At 40.5% G+C, this 14,710-nt stretch overlaps 1 protein-coding gene across 6 annotated transcripts in view; it reads left to right on the top strand.

Annotated features, from left to right (window-relative positions):
* Positions 1–14,710, top strand: part of LOC105226825 (MPN domain-containing protein CG4751) — a 214,980-nt gene that overhangs the window by 183,677 nt on the left and 16,593 nt on the right. For all 6 annotated transcript variants that reach the window (XM_049462383.1, XM_049462384.1, XM_049462385.1 and 3 more), the window contains one exon: positions 12,370–12,539. In XM_049462383.1, the coding sequence (XP_049318340.1) occupies positions 12,370–12,539 (170 nt within the window). The remainder of the gene's footprint in view (positions 1–12,369; positions 12,540–14,710) is intronic.

Genomic DNA, 14,710 nt, shown 5'->3' with positions numbered 1-14,710 from the left:
ACGTTATCCGGATGGATTAGGAGTGAGTGCACTGTCTCTCTAGCCTCACCCTTTAAACATCTTTGTAGACGTTGATTGTTTTCAAAATTCGAGTAATTGTATGATGCAGTTGACTGTGCAAAGGCGGCGGCGAACGTAGGCCAGTCTTCTGCGCCTCCGTCGAAATCTGTCAAATCTTGAATTTTTCTCGGTAGCGTAAGCAGATATGAACTGTCTGGTGTAACGTTAATAAATGGCTGCGACTGTAATGAAGTTGAAGGCATAGTACCTATCGAAGAGGCGGTGACTGTGAAGATCGGTGATGTAGTACCTTCAAAAGGGCACTGAGTATACGTATGCGTGGCGGCTGTATACGTTGACGTAGACTGCATAGAATTGTTCGAACTATTCTGCGAGTTCGTCGTTGTCTGTGTTGAGACTGCTGTAGGTTGCATAGCGGTATCTACAACGGGATCCACTGAGGTCGCAATGGAATTTGACCTTGATCCGTCCTCTACGCGTATCGTGGACTTCAGAAGTTCACACTGGCGTTCACTTTCCTTCAAATTTACCTGGGTACTTCGCCGCTGGTTACTCAGGGCATTGATCTGATTTTGCATGGCAACGAGCATTTGTTGCTGACTTTCTACTGTAACTTTAGTAGATGCGCTAGAGTTAGTTGACGCACTACCTTGATGATTGGATCCGTTATCCACATCATTGTTATCCAATCTTTGATCTTCAATTGAAACTGACTTACTAAGGCTCTCTGGTTGAATTCGCATACTCTTTCTAGTTGAGTTTTCCATTGTTATTATACGGCGGCTTCAAGTAAAATGTTACACAAATATGATCGGCAATTTGGCAATATAAAACGTTATGATGCTAGCGATGAATAGCGTGATGGCAACGTGGCGACTACGATTTTGGCGACGAATAGAGGGATGGCTTCCCGGTGGCAATACAATACCTATGACGATGGCGACTAATAAGCGGAAGGTGTTCCGTTTGGCGATATAAAACGTTATGATGTTGACGGAGAATTGCGGGATGGCTTCCCGTTTGGCGACGTGGTGGCTACGATTTGGCGGCGAATAGCGGGATGGATTCCCAGTGGCAATATAATACCTATGACGATGGTGACTAAGAACTGCGGGATGGCTTCCCGTGTGGCGACGTAACGGTTACGACGTGGCGGCAAATAGCGGAATGGCTTCCCGTTTGGCGACGTAACGGCGGATAACGGGAAGGCGTCCCGTTTGGCGATAGATACGTTAACAAGTTGTGTCACGATGGCGGCTCGTAACTAATCAGTTATCCCATAAAGCTTCACAATATAAATTATATACTCCACTGGCACGGGAGTGACGGCAATGCAAGAATTGGCTGTTGGCACTCAATTTGGCGGCAGTATAAATGAATGCATAGTCTTGCGTGATAAAGATGGTGCGAACGAAGCTTACGCAAATCTAGGATATGCGAAATAAAGTTTGCGAAAAGAAGATCTTGCGAAATACAGATCCTACTGCGAAATAAAGATCGCAAATAAGACTGCGAAATAAAGATGTCTCGATTCCGTTGGCTGGCGAATTTAATTGTGTTCATGCCCATATATGCGCACATACATTTCGTACACGTGCATACAAGAACAACAACAACCACAATTTATTTCTATAAAGAAATGGTTATTACAAATATGCAAGATCAACTTACCGCAGTGTCTCAGCCTATCTCTTCGGCGTTCGGAAATTGAGTGAATTATAATCGGAGTTCCAACAGTATGGACACCGAAAGCGAACGTCGGGAACAATTCACAATAATGTGCTTAAACTAATAATTCACAGTGATCCTTAAACTATTAAAACTATTAACTCTAAATTCGTTACAAATAATCGCCGTTTTGTTACAACGACTGTGTTATATTATGAAAATAAAGCACATTTTCAAAATAACATTTTTCCCAAAAATTTAATACGTAGGCTGCTATATATATCTCTGGCGTACAATCTGACATTTCCATTGGAAAGTTTGACACTTTTTAGCATAACATCACTCAAAACGTTTTGTCATTTAATCGTAAATTGTTTTATTTACAGGGAATTAAAAAATTCATCTCGGCCAAAAAATGGAATTAACTCGTGAACATTTTCGTGCGATAATTTTTCACAACTTTCGACGTGGATTATCACGACAAGAGTGCATCGATGAACTAAAATCTTTGTATAGCTATGAAGCACTATCCTATAGCATTGTGAAAAACTGTTACAACGATTTCAATCGTGGCCAACGCTCGCTCAAAGACGAATTCCGTGAAGGTCGTCCAAAAACAGCCGTTGTGCCAGAAAACATCGATGCCGTACGTGAACTAATAATGCAAGACCGTCATGTAACATACCTTCAGATAGAGGCATGCCTATGCATTTCTCCCACCAGCATACATTCGATATTGCATGAACACCTGGCCGTAAAAAAAGTTTTGTTCTCGTTGGATCCCGGCCAATTTGATAATCGCTCAAAAAAAGGCTCGTGTGGGTTGGTGTAAAGAAATGCTGAAAAAATACGATCGCGGTGCTTCAAAAGACGTTTATAAGATCGTCACAGGTGACGAATCATGGATCTATGCGTATGAGCCCGAAACAAAACAGCAATCGACCGTGTGGGTCTTCCAAGACGAGCCAAATCCAACGAAAGTTGTTCGTGGAAGAAGCACTTCGAAGCAAATGGCCGCCTGTTTCTTCGGCAAAACTGGTCATGTGGCGACTGTTCCGCTTGAGCAACGTAGGACCGTCAATTCTGAGTGGTACACTACCATTTGTTTGCCTGAAGTCTTCGGAGAAATTCGAAAAACGAACAAGAGAAGACGAATCATTGTGCACCATGACAATGCGAGCTCTCACACATCGGCTCAAACCAGCGCCTTTTTGACCGGCCAAAACGTCGAATTGATGGGTCATCCGCCGTACAGGCCTGACTTGGCACCCAATGACTTCTTTTTATTCCCACACATCAAGAAAATAATGCGTGGTCAACGATTTTCGTCGCCAGAAGATGCTGTTGAAGCATTCAAAAACCATGTTTTGGAGGTGTCTCAATCGGAGTGGAAAAAGTGCTTCGAAAATTGGTTTGAGCGCATGCAAAAGTGTATAAATCTTGATGGAGAATATTTTGAAAAACAATAAAACCATTTTCGTTGATAAATATTCCTATTTTCATTATTAGGCCAGAGATATATGTATATAGCAGCCCTCGTATTGTTAATTTACAGAAAAATTATGCAAATTGGGTTGGGAATGAGCGAAGTCTTAAATTTAATAAACTTATACAAGTATAAATCAAAATATCATTGCTCATATTAAATTTATTATCTTAATTGGTATATAAAATTTATGCCACAATTATTATATAGTAGTCCAAAAATATGAATTCTTATTTTCCCAGAAATCTTCTTCTTCTTTACTGGCGTAGACACCGCTTACGCGATTATAGCCGAGTCAACAATAGCGCGCCAGTCGTTTCTTCTCTTCGCTACGTGGCGCCAATTGGATATTCCAAGCGAAGCCAGGTCCTTCTCCACTTGGTCCTTCCAACGGAGTGGAGGTCTTCCTCTTCCTCTGCTTCCCGCGGCGGGTACTGCGTCGAATACTTTCAGAGCCGGAGTGTTTTCATCCATCCGGACAACATGACCTAGCCAGCGTAGCCGCTGTCTTTTAATTCGCTGAACTATGTCAATGTCGTCGTATATCTCGTACAGCTCATCGTTCCATCGAATGCGATATTCGCCGTGGCCAACGCGCAAAGGACCATAAATCTTTCGCAGAACTTTTCTCTCGAAAACTCGCAACGTCGACTCATCGGTTGTTGTCATCGTCCAAACCTCTGCACCATATAGCAGGACGGGAATTATGAGCGACTTATAGAGTTTGGTTTTTGTTCGTCGAGAGAGGACTTTACTTTTCAATTGCCTACTCAGTCCGAAGTAGCACCTTTTGGCAAGAGTAATCCTGCGTTGGATTTCCAGGCTGACATTGTTGGTGGTGTTAATACTGGTTCCTAAATAGACGAAATTATCTACAACTTCAAAGTTATGACTGTCAACAGTGATGTGGGAGCTAAGTCGCGAGTGCGACGACTGTTTGTTTGATGACAGGAGATATTTCGTCTTGCCCTCGTTCACTGCCAGACCCATTTGCGGTGCTTCCTTGTTCAGTCTGGAGAAAGCAGAACTAACGGGGCGGGTGTTGAGACCGATGATATCAATATCATCGGCATACGCCAGCAGCTGTACACTCTTATAAAAGATTGTACCTGCTCGATTAAGTTCTGCAGCTCCAATAATTTTCTCCAGCAGCAGATTGAAGAAATCGCACGATAGGGAGTCGCCTTGTCTGAAACCTCGTTTGGTATCGAACGGCTCGGAGAGGTCCTTCCCGATCCTGACGGAGCTTTTCGTGTTGCTCAACGTCAGTTTACACAGCCGTATTAATTTTGCGGGGGTACCAAATTCAGACATCGCGGCATAAGGCAGCTCCTTTTCGTGCTGTCGAAAGCAGCTTAGAAATCGACGAATAGGTGGTGAGTGTCGATTCTCCTTTCACGGGTCTTTTCCAAGATTTGGCGCATGGTGAATATCTGGTCGGTTGTTGATTTACGAGGTCCGAAGCCACACTGATTAGGTCCAATCAGCTTGTTGACGGTGGGCTTTAATCTTTCACACAATACGTTCAACAGAACCTTATATGCGATGTTGAAGAGGCTAATCCCACGGTAGTTGGCGCAGATTGTGGGGTCTCCTTTTTTATGGATTGGGCATAGCACACTTAAATTCCAATCGTTGGGCATGCTTTCGTCCGACCATATTCTACAAAGAAGTTGATGCATGCTCCTTATCAGTTCTTCGCCGCCGTGTTTGAATAGCTCGGCCGGCAATCCATCGGCCCCTGCCGCTTTGTTGTTTTTCAGTCGGGCAATTGCTATTCGAACTTCTTTATGGTCGGGCAATGGAACGCATGCTCCATCGTCATCGATTGGGGTACCGGGTTCGCCTTCTCCTGATGTTGTGCGTACACTGCCATTCAGCAGGCTGGAGAAGTGTTCCCTCCATAATTTAAGTATGCTCTGGGCATCGGTGGCTAGATCACCTTGGGGGGTTCTACAAGAGTATGCTCCGGTCTTGAAACCTTCTGTAAGTCGCCGCATCTTTTCGTAGAATTTTCGAGCATTACCCCTGTTGGCCAGCTTATCGAGCTGTTCGTACTCACGCATTTCGGCCTCTTTCTTTTTCTGTCTACAATTGCGTCTCGCTTCCCTCTTCAACTCTCGGTATCTATCCCATCCCGCACGTGTTGTGGTCGATCGTAACGTTGCGAGGTAGGCAGCCTGTTTTCTCTCCGCTGCGACACGGCACTCCTCGTCGTACCAGCTGTTCTTTTGCACTTTCCGAAAACCAATGGTTTCGGTTGCAGCTGTACGTAAGGAGTTTGAAATGCCGTTCCACAGTTCCCTTATACCGAGTTGTTGACGAGTGCTCTCAGAGAGTAGGAGTGCAAGCCGAGTAGAAAATCGTTCGGCTGTCTGTTGTGATTGCAGCTTCTCGACGTCGAACCTTCCTTGTGTTTGTTGGCGTGCGTTTTTTTGCTGCACAGAGGCGGGTGCGAATTTTGGCTGCAACAATATAATGGTCCGAGTCGATGTTAGGACCTCGGAGCGCACGCACATCTAAAACACTGGAGACGTGTCTTCCGTCTATCACAACATGATCGGCCTCAACTCATTTGGGGATGTTTCCTCGTGGAGGCTGAATTTACCGACCGTAGTGCCAAAGATACCTTCTTTGCCCACCCTGGCGTTGAAGTCGCCAAGCACGATTTTGACATCGTGGCGGGGGCATCTCACATAAGTGCGCTCCAAGCACTCATAAAAGGTATCTTTGGTCACATCGTCCTTCTCTTCCGTCGGGGCGTGGGCGCAAATCAGCGATATGTTGAAGAACCTCGCTTTGATGCGGATTGTGGCTAGACGTTCATTCACCGGAGTGAATGATAGTACTCGGCAACGGAGTCTCTCTCCCACCACGAATCCAACACCAAACTTGCGCTCCTTTATATGGCCACTGTAGTAGATGTCACAAGGACCTACTCGTCTCTATCCTTGTCTCGTCCATCGCATTTCTTGGACGGCGGTGATGTCAGCCTTTATTTTCACGAGGACATCAACCAGCTGGGCAGCGGCACCTTCCCAATTAAGGGACCGGACATTCCAGGTGCATGCCCTTAGTTCGTAGTCCTTATTTCGTTTGCCATGGTCGTCATCAAAAGGGGGGTCTCTCATCCGAGGCTTATAGTTGATTTTCATTGGGGGTGTTTTTTTACGTGGCGTGTCTCAAACCCAGCGCACAACCCCAAGTAGGGGATATTTCGCCTTCTCCCTTTAGCTCGCCTTCAAACGGATGTTCTTAGGCTACCCAGAGGATACTTGGTCAAAGACCGGAAGTCGTGAGCTGCTTGAGTCATATGTAAAAGAATCGTTTCTGTCCACTCCCAAGTGAATGGCGATCAGAGAACTTTCCTCACTTGCGTGAACTTCTACACATGACTCCATCCTCCCAGAAATACATTTGAAAAAAAGGATCTTTATCCTTTTTTTTATTTTCCACATAAAAGATTTAAGGAGTTCAAGAGCTCAAAACGTGCGCTACATCAGATACCTACCCGACGGCATTTCGCAAATGATAAAATAAATTTTTCAAGAGCTCAAAGCATGCGCTACATCAGCTCGAACCTACCTACCCTACTCCTTTGCGCAAATGATTCTATCATGATTGCAAATGCCCACATACAGATTTGGAATGGCAATAGCAATACGTTTGACAGTATTTTATAAATTCTATTCTGTCGAGATGCCCCGTTAGAAAACGTTTTAGCAATAATGCCGGGTAATCGTACAAGTGAAAATGTAATACAGTTAGCTTATTATAATTTTCATAAAGGTAAATCAGCTAAAGAATTGACTGAAATGTTTTCTCTAAATGTTAGGACAGTGTACAACATTATATATCGCGTAGAAAAAGAAAATAGGTTAGAATTAAAACAACCCAGTGGCAGGCCAAAAAAGCTTACACCAAGGATAGAAAGGTTAATAATCAAACAAATTGACAATAAACCACAGTTCAGCCTTAGAATGTTAGCTGCAGATTTGAAGGAACGCAATATTGTGCAAGTAGGCCATGAAACCGTGCGAAGAGTTCTCTTAAAACACAAATATAGTTCAAGAACATTTCACATCCAATGAAATACTGGGACGATGTAGTGTTTTGTGATGAGACGAAAATAATGCTATACTACCACGATGGGCCTCAAAGAGTTTGGAGGAAGCCGCTTACAGCCCTACAAAACAAGAACATTATTCCCACAGTAAAATTTGTAAAGCTGGGTGTTATCGTGTGGGGTTGTATTTGTAGCAAAGGTGTTGGTGAAATCAAAATGATTGAAGATAATATCACAAAAGAAATATATTTAGACATTTTACGTAGCAATTTCAAAAAAAGTGCAAAAATTTGGGTTAGTGGATCCAAACAATCCCATTAAATTGAATTACAAATTCTATCAAGGCAATGATTGCAAGCACAAGTCGGTTGCTATATAATTGCTCAAAAGTGCTAGATACTCCTACGCAAAGCCCAGACATCAATCCTATAGAAAACCTATGAGCATATTTGAAAAAAAGTGGCAAAACGGTGCCCTACAAACAAAAGCACTCTAATACAGTGCATCAAAGAGGAGTGGGAGATGATCCCACAAGAATATGACATAAAAAAGCTAATTTCAACGATGCCACGGAGGCTACAATAGTAGACGCTGCAAGTGGTCACACCAAATTTTAACATAAAAATGCTCGCGTCTACTGATTGGAAATTTAATTGTGGTGAAATCTGAAAAGAATTTTCAGACAGTACAGAATAAGACATTTTTTGGTTTTTGATTTATTTCTTCTAATTTACAATACTTCAAAAATATCCTTGTTTTTGATTCATAAATAATAAAAAAATATAACGAAAATTATTATGTTACTAGCTGACCCCGCAGCCGTTTTCCTGCGTAAAATTACATATGTGTTTTGAAATGAAAATGAAGTTAAATTTATCATTTCTTTTTTTTTTTTTTTCAATGTAACGCAGCTTGATAAACAACATTTTTGGTTTCTGTTCCGGTGCGTAAATGTACAGAGAAGATAGTTTTCCAACTCGTACTCAACAACGCCACGTATTTTTGGCCTTGTAAAAAACATAGCGGCTCCAAATTTATACCATACATTTCCTGATGATTGTCGTCTCAAATGCAATTTTTACTGGAAACGGAATCCGATTGAACTGAAATGCCAAATAGATAGAACTCAAACGAATTCGTAGAATCAAGCATTCTGTCCCCTTGTATTCGGTAGGTGCATCATAATCAGTAGGGTTCCATTACACAGTTTCGGCACTTGTAGATTGCGAAACATAATAACGACAGATCTAACTTTGAGACGCAAATGATGCGGTGGCATACCAAACCTCTACAAAGTATTTAGAAATTCTACTGGATCGATCGATTTGTATAAGGGCAAGTCTCCCGGAATTTGACTTTGAATCTTCCAGCTTAAATCATCAACATCGGTATTTTTTGGCAGCTATCATTGTACGTGCACTCAAGGAATCGTAATTAAGGTAATTTGGCCAATGTTCGGATAAAAATTCGTGATGAGTTCATCTTTTATGAATCGATAAACGGCAGATGGAATTGATATCAAACCACCGGAAGTATCAACCGGAATTGATCCATTTCCAATTCTTAGGGAATACGATGTAAAATGTTTTCGGCAAAGTAATTTTTGTTCGTATCCCATAATTGACGCAGTTTTGAAGGCCGATATGTTGAATCGATAATCGCGAAAAGTATGGGAACTTTAGTGGCATGGGAAGTAGCTATCGCGTCACCCATCGTTTGATTCCAGCGATTATCATGTTCCAGCAATTGTAGATGCTGGCATGCTTCTCAAAAAGTTTCACACACCGTACCATTCACAGTACGCAATGACTCAAATGAAGTTGAACCGCGTACATTTATCAATAGCAACCGTAGGTAGAAACAATCGTCGTTTTTCGGGTGGATTGTGTAAATTTGTCCTAATGCATTAGTTGATAACACACCGGATGTCCACCTACTGGTTGGCCTTGCTTTCTGCGTAACTATTTCCTAAACGATGCATTCCATGTATAATATCAAGGTATTTCCGAAAGTCCTCGCAAACGGATGACTTACGAAAGTTGAGCAAAAACTCGTAAATGTTAATTTTGTTGCTGGCGGTGTTTCCACTGGCTGACCTGTATTCCCTGGGTTGAAATACACACTTTGGCCATTCTCCAAATCGAACCTCTCTCTTGCCATTCAACAGGGTACATCTAGCATCTAACAGCCCCATATATACATTGCTTCAAGATAAAGTCCATCGCAGCTGTTGCTTAAAAACTTTTGCTGTGACATAGTGACGATCGCTTGCTGATTGACCGCGATTCATAATACCGCACGTACATATGTCATCGGGAGTATGGGAGTACTCGGCCAAGTGCCTTGGGCTGCCAATGTATGTTGATGCCAAAAAGAACACCGACCGATATTACAAATTTCAATCTGTAATTGATCACTTTGTGTGCAACACACATAACATTTTCACTGAATAATTTTCAAAAAATTTTGACCCCGCAGCCGTTGTCCTGCGTCAAATTATGTGCTTTGAAATGAAAGGAAAGTTAAATTTATCATTTCTTTTTGTTTCACTGTAACGTAGCTTGATAAACAAGACTTCTTGGTTTCTGTTCCGGTGCGTAAATATACAGAGAAGATGGTTTTCCAACTCGTGAGCACGCCACGTATTTATGGCCGTGTGAAAAACATAGCATTTCCAAATTTATGCCACACATTTCTAGCGACTATCCTTGTGTCCTGATGATTGTCATCTCAAATGCAATTTTTACTGGAAACGGAATCCGTTTGAACTGAAATGGCAATTAGATAGAACTCAAAGGAATTCGTAGAATCAAGCATTCTGCCCCCTTGTATTCGATAGGTGCGTCACAATCAGTCGGGTTTCATTATACAGTTTTGGCGCTTGCAGTTTGTGAAACATAATAACGACAGATCCAACTTTGAGACGCAAATGATGCGGTAGCATACCAAACCTCTCCAAGGAATTTAGAAATTCCACTGGATAATTCACGGCGTCGTCTTATTGTCAAGACGATCGATCGATTTGTATGACCGCAAATCTCTCGGAATTTGACTTTGAAACTTCCAGTTTAAGTCAACAACAGCGGTTGTTTTGGCAGCTGACATTGTGCGTTCACTCAAGGGATAGTAGTTACGCTAATTTGGCCAATGTTCGGATAACCATTCGTGATTAGTTCATCTTTCGCGAATCGATAAACGGCAGATGGAATTGATATCAAACCGCCGGAAGTATCAACCGAAATTGATCCATTTCCAATTTTTAGCGAAGATGATGTAAAATGTCTTCGACAATGTCATTTTTGTTCGTATCCCATAATATATGCGGATTTGAAGGCTGATATGTCGAAAGGATTATCGCGAAAAGTGTGCGAACTTCATTTGTATTGATTATCATTTTCCAGCAATTTTAATTGCTGGCTTGCTTCTCAAAAATTTGCACACGCCGTATCATTCACAGTACACAGTGACTAAAATGAAGTTGAACCGCGTACATTTATCAATAGCAACCCAAGGTAGAAACCATCGTCATTTTTCGGGTGGATTGTGTTAGTTCGTCCTAATGTATTAGTTGATAACACACCTGGATGTCCATCTACTGGTGGGCCTTGTTTTCTGCGCAACTATTTCTTCGACGATGGATTCCAGGTATAATATCAAGGTATTTCCGAATAGAGCAATGTTCTGGCAAACGGATCTCTGACGAAAGTTGAGCAAAAACTCGTAAATGTTAATTTTGTTGCTGGCACTGTTTCCACTGGCTGTACTGTATTCTCTGGGTTGAAGTACATACTTTGGCCTTCTCCAAATTAACTGCGCTTTAGTGCAGTTCACGTATCGACCATATCGTTCAAGGCCAATAATTGCCATGTTACTTCCTTTGGTGACGTACTTACAAACGTATTTTATCGATTTCACCAAACTGCAATACTCAACATTTATATGACTTTTGAATGTGAATTAGATAATAATGGTGAATATAGTACGATTCATGTGTTGTCAACTTCGATATTCACTCCTCTAAATTGAATGCTGAATGTTCTGCCGTTTTCGTCTGGTGAGCGACGCCGATAGAGTGGATATCCATCATTTCCAGTTTGTGTTTCCGAAAGAAAAGCACGTGGATACTGTTTCGTGCATTTATTGTCAGACTTACAAACCGAAGTGGGATATTGATTTTCATCACGTATTATATAGAATTTTTCTCTGCATCGGGAATTTCCGCAGAAATTATTTCATCAATTTGACCATCCAAAGAATGTGTGTGTGCGGCAAACCTCTCTTTTGCAACTCAACAGAGTACATCTAGCATCTAACAACACCATATATACGTTGCTTCAAGATAAAGTCCATCGAAGCTGTTGCTTGAAAAGTCTTGCTATGTCATCGTGACGATCGCGTGCTGATTGACCGCGACATATAAGTAATACCGCACGTATGTCATCGCATTCTGGGAGTACTCGATCACTTTGTGTGCAACACACATAACATTTTCAATGAATAATTTTCAAAAATTTTTGAAACAAACGACAAATTTGAACGATTCAAATAATTGAAAAACAAAACAAAAAAATTGAAAACAAAATTTTGTATGGAAAAGATTAACTTTTTGGAATTGTCCAATTTTCCGACTTTTCCTCACAAAAAGCATACAGGTTTGTTTTTTATTTCTAAACCTTCCTCGATCCACATGGAACATTCTCTGAAAATTTCGTTAAGATTGGTTCAGTCGTTCCCTTAGCGTTACTAATAAACCAAAATTCATTCGTTTCTATGGGAAAAAGAAAAGGGCTGTTTCTAGAGGTTTTCCGGCATTTATTCGAATTTTTCTTGCCGTAGAAACCATCCTTGAGCCTCAACGAACATTTAAAAAAAAGAATTGGCAAAATTGGTCCAGGCGTTTTTGAGTTATGCGCTTACCAACACATTTTGCGATTCATTTTTATATATAAGAAGATAAGATAAAACAATTTTTAAATAAATATGTGCGTTACTTTCAAAATTCACTTTGAACATTTTATTTCGTCAAATGTCATATAAAAAGATTTATGAAACATACTGTATGTATTTATATACATAGAAACTCTTTTTCACCTTATTTTTAATTTTGTTTAACGTATTTTGCTTTCAGTGATGGAAATATGTTAATAAAAGCAGTGTCGTTTATATCAATGGGAAAAGTACAACCATTTTTAATTACATTTAATTCTTCGGCTTTGCTGCTGGTTGATTTTCATTGCCACTTAACCATGCGCGAAGTTTGCGGTTATTTTGGAGGCCATTGGGATATAAATACTCACAGTAAGTTTGAATTTAAAAATAAAAATATTTAAGTATTTTGTTCAACACAACATATCTCGAGACTCATAATTATGTAACTTTTAGTTAACAATTATAGTTTCAGTATTTTGTAACGACCTTCGACTACGAATTTCAGTATCTTTGAAATCAAAAAATTAAAAATAAAAGCTATAAAATTGTTATAATTAGCATGTTTAATACAATACATCTTTGGAGTAAGTTTTTTTTAATATGTTTAGGTATATGGTTTTATTGATAAAGATACAATTTCTGACACCAGTGCATACACACACTTCCAATAATACAGCCACCACTATTTGTGAATCGTTGCAACAAACATAATTCATTCCAAATCCAGGTTGAAACTTGACTCGTAAGAAAAAATTATGTTGTCTGCTAACGGCTTATTTTCACTTAATATGAGAAATTATATTTAAATGTCTCACAATAGCTGATTTTGTTTAAATTTGCCTACCGATCATTTAAGGCGGAGAATCAAACCATAATTGCATATAGCCATAATTGAAGGATATTCGCATGATTCAATTATACTTCGGAGCATGCTTCCTCTTATTTCTTGTTACAAAGCTGAATTTGATCCCTTCGTGTATGATCCCATATTTTGCCCTACTTTCTATATTAGAAGAGCATTTGCATAATCAATCACATTAAAATGTTTGTATTTACGCTTACTTTTCCTATTATTGCCTCACCCACAAAATATCGTTAGTATTATGTAACTTAGCCACACATTTAAATTTTTTAAAGACGACCATGGGGAAGAGGAACAACATTTAAAGAAGCGTTTCTTCCTAGTAGCTTATATTAGAGTTTTAAAGTGGGTTAAATTGCGTCTGTATCTAATGCAGTTAAATTCCTTACGTCCTTTCCCTTCAAATCAAATAGTAATGAATATATATAAACCGAATGACGCACAAAAGCCGTTCAAGCGAAACAGTTGTCAATAAGTAAAGAAGGGCCAAGTTCGGATGAAACCGAACATTTTATACTCTTACAACTTGCAAGAATCAACGACAGGGAAATACCTTAAGGTCAAAATGTCAACCAGAGGATCGGAATCCAAGCAATTATATATATGTACATTTGTAGTAAATACAAGTAAGTACTTATGTACATACATGTATGTAGTATATGGCAGGGGAGTATCGACTCCATGCTCAATTTTTGGCTGATCCCTGTAAATCGTTTAGTTTATTTCTTTATGTTAAAAATAAATACGAGGGCTGTCCGATAAATAACCGACCTAACCATGATGCACGCGATTTTTTCAAAAATTTTTTTTTTTATTTTTCTACATAAACTCCTTGTAACTCCACATACTTCTCCCAGCGATGCTCCCATCTCTGCAACCCTTCCAAAAGTACTTGGCGGCTTTGTCTGCAAAATACAAGTTCACGAAAGAGATTGCCTCCTCATTTGACGAAAATCTCTAGCCGCCGAGCGCAGTTTTAAGTTGAGGAAACAAAAAAAAGTCGCTTGGTGCTAGATCCGGTGAATAAGGTGGATGGTCAAGCAGTTCGAACCGCAATTCGTAGATTTTCGCCATGGCGACTGTTGAGGTGTGAGATGGTGCGTTGTCTTGGTGGAACAAGACTTTCTTTTTTTGCAAATGTGGCCGATTTTTCGAAATTTCTTCCTTTAGCTTGTCCAATAATGATGCGTAGTATGCTCCTGTTATAGTTTTTCCTTTTTCAAGATAGTCGATAAAAATAATTCCAGGGCTGTCCCAAAAAACATTCGCCATCACTTTCCCAGCCGAATACACAGCTTTAGGTTTTTTTGGGATAGGTTCCCCCTTTTCAATCCACTGTTTAGATTGGATTTTTGTTTCGGGCGTATAATGATGAATCCAAGTTTCGTCTACAGTTATCAATCGGCACCAAAACTCGGTCTTATTGCCTCTAAACTTAGCCAACAGAGCGCTGAAATGTTCATGCGCGCACGTTTGTGGTCTAGCGTAAGCAAACGCGGCACCCAACGCGCGGACAGCTTTCTCATGCCCAAATCTTGGTTTAATATGTGACAAACAGTTTCTTTTGATATTTTCATAATCTCAGCTATTTCCCTAACTTTAATCCGGCGGTCGTCTAGTACCAACTGATGAACTTTAGCGATGTTATCGTTAGTGGTTACAGTTTTTGGACGCCCAG

The sequence above is a fragment of the Bactrocera dorsalis genome, chromosome 1 (genome assembly GCF_023373825.1).
Source record: "Bactrocera dorsalis isolate Fly_Bdor chromosome 1, ASM2337382v1, whole genome shotgun sequence".
NCBI classification, from domain to species: Eukaryota; Metazoa; Arthropoda; class Insecta; order Diptera; family Tephritidae; genus Bactrocera; species Bactrocera dorsalis.
The sequence above is the reverse complement of the archived record's forward strand: the minus strand, read 5'-3'. Positions and strand labels throughout refer to the sequence as shown.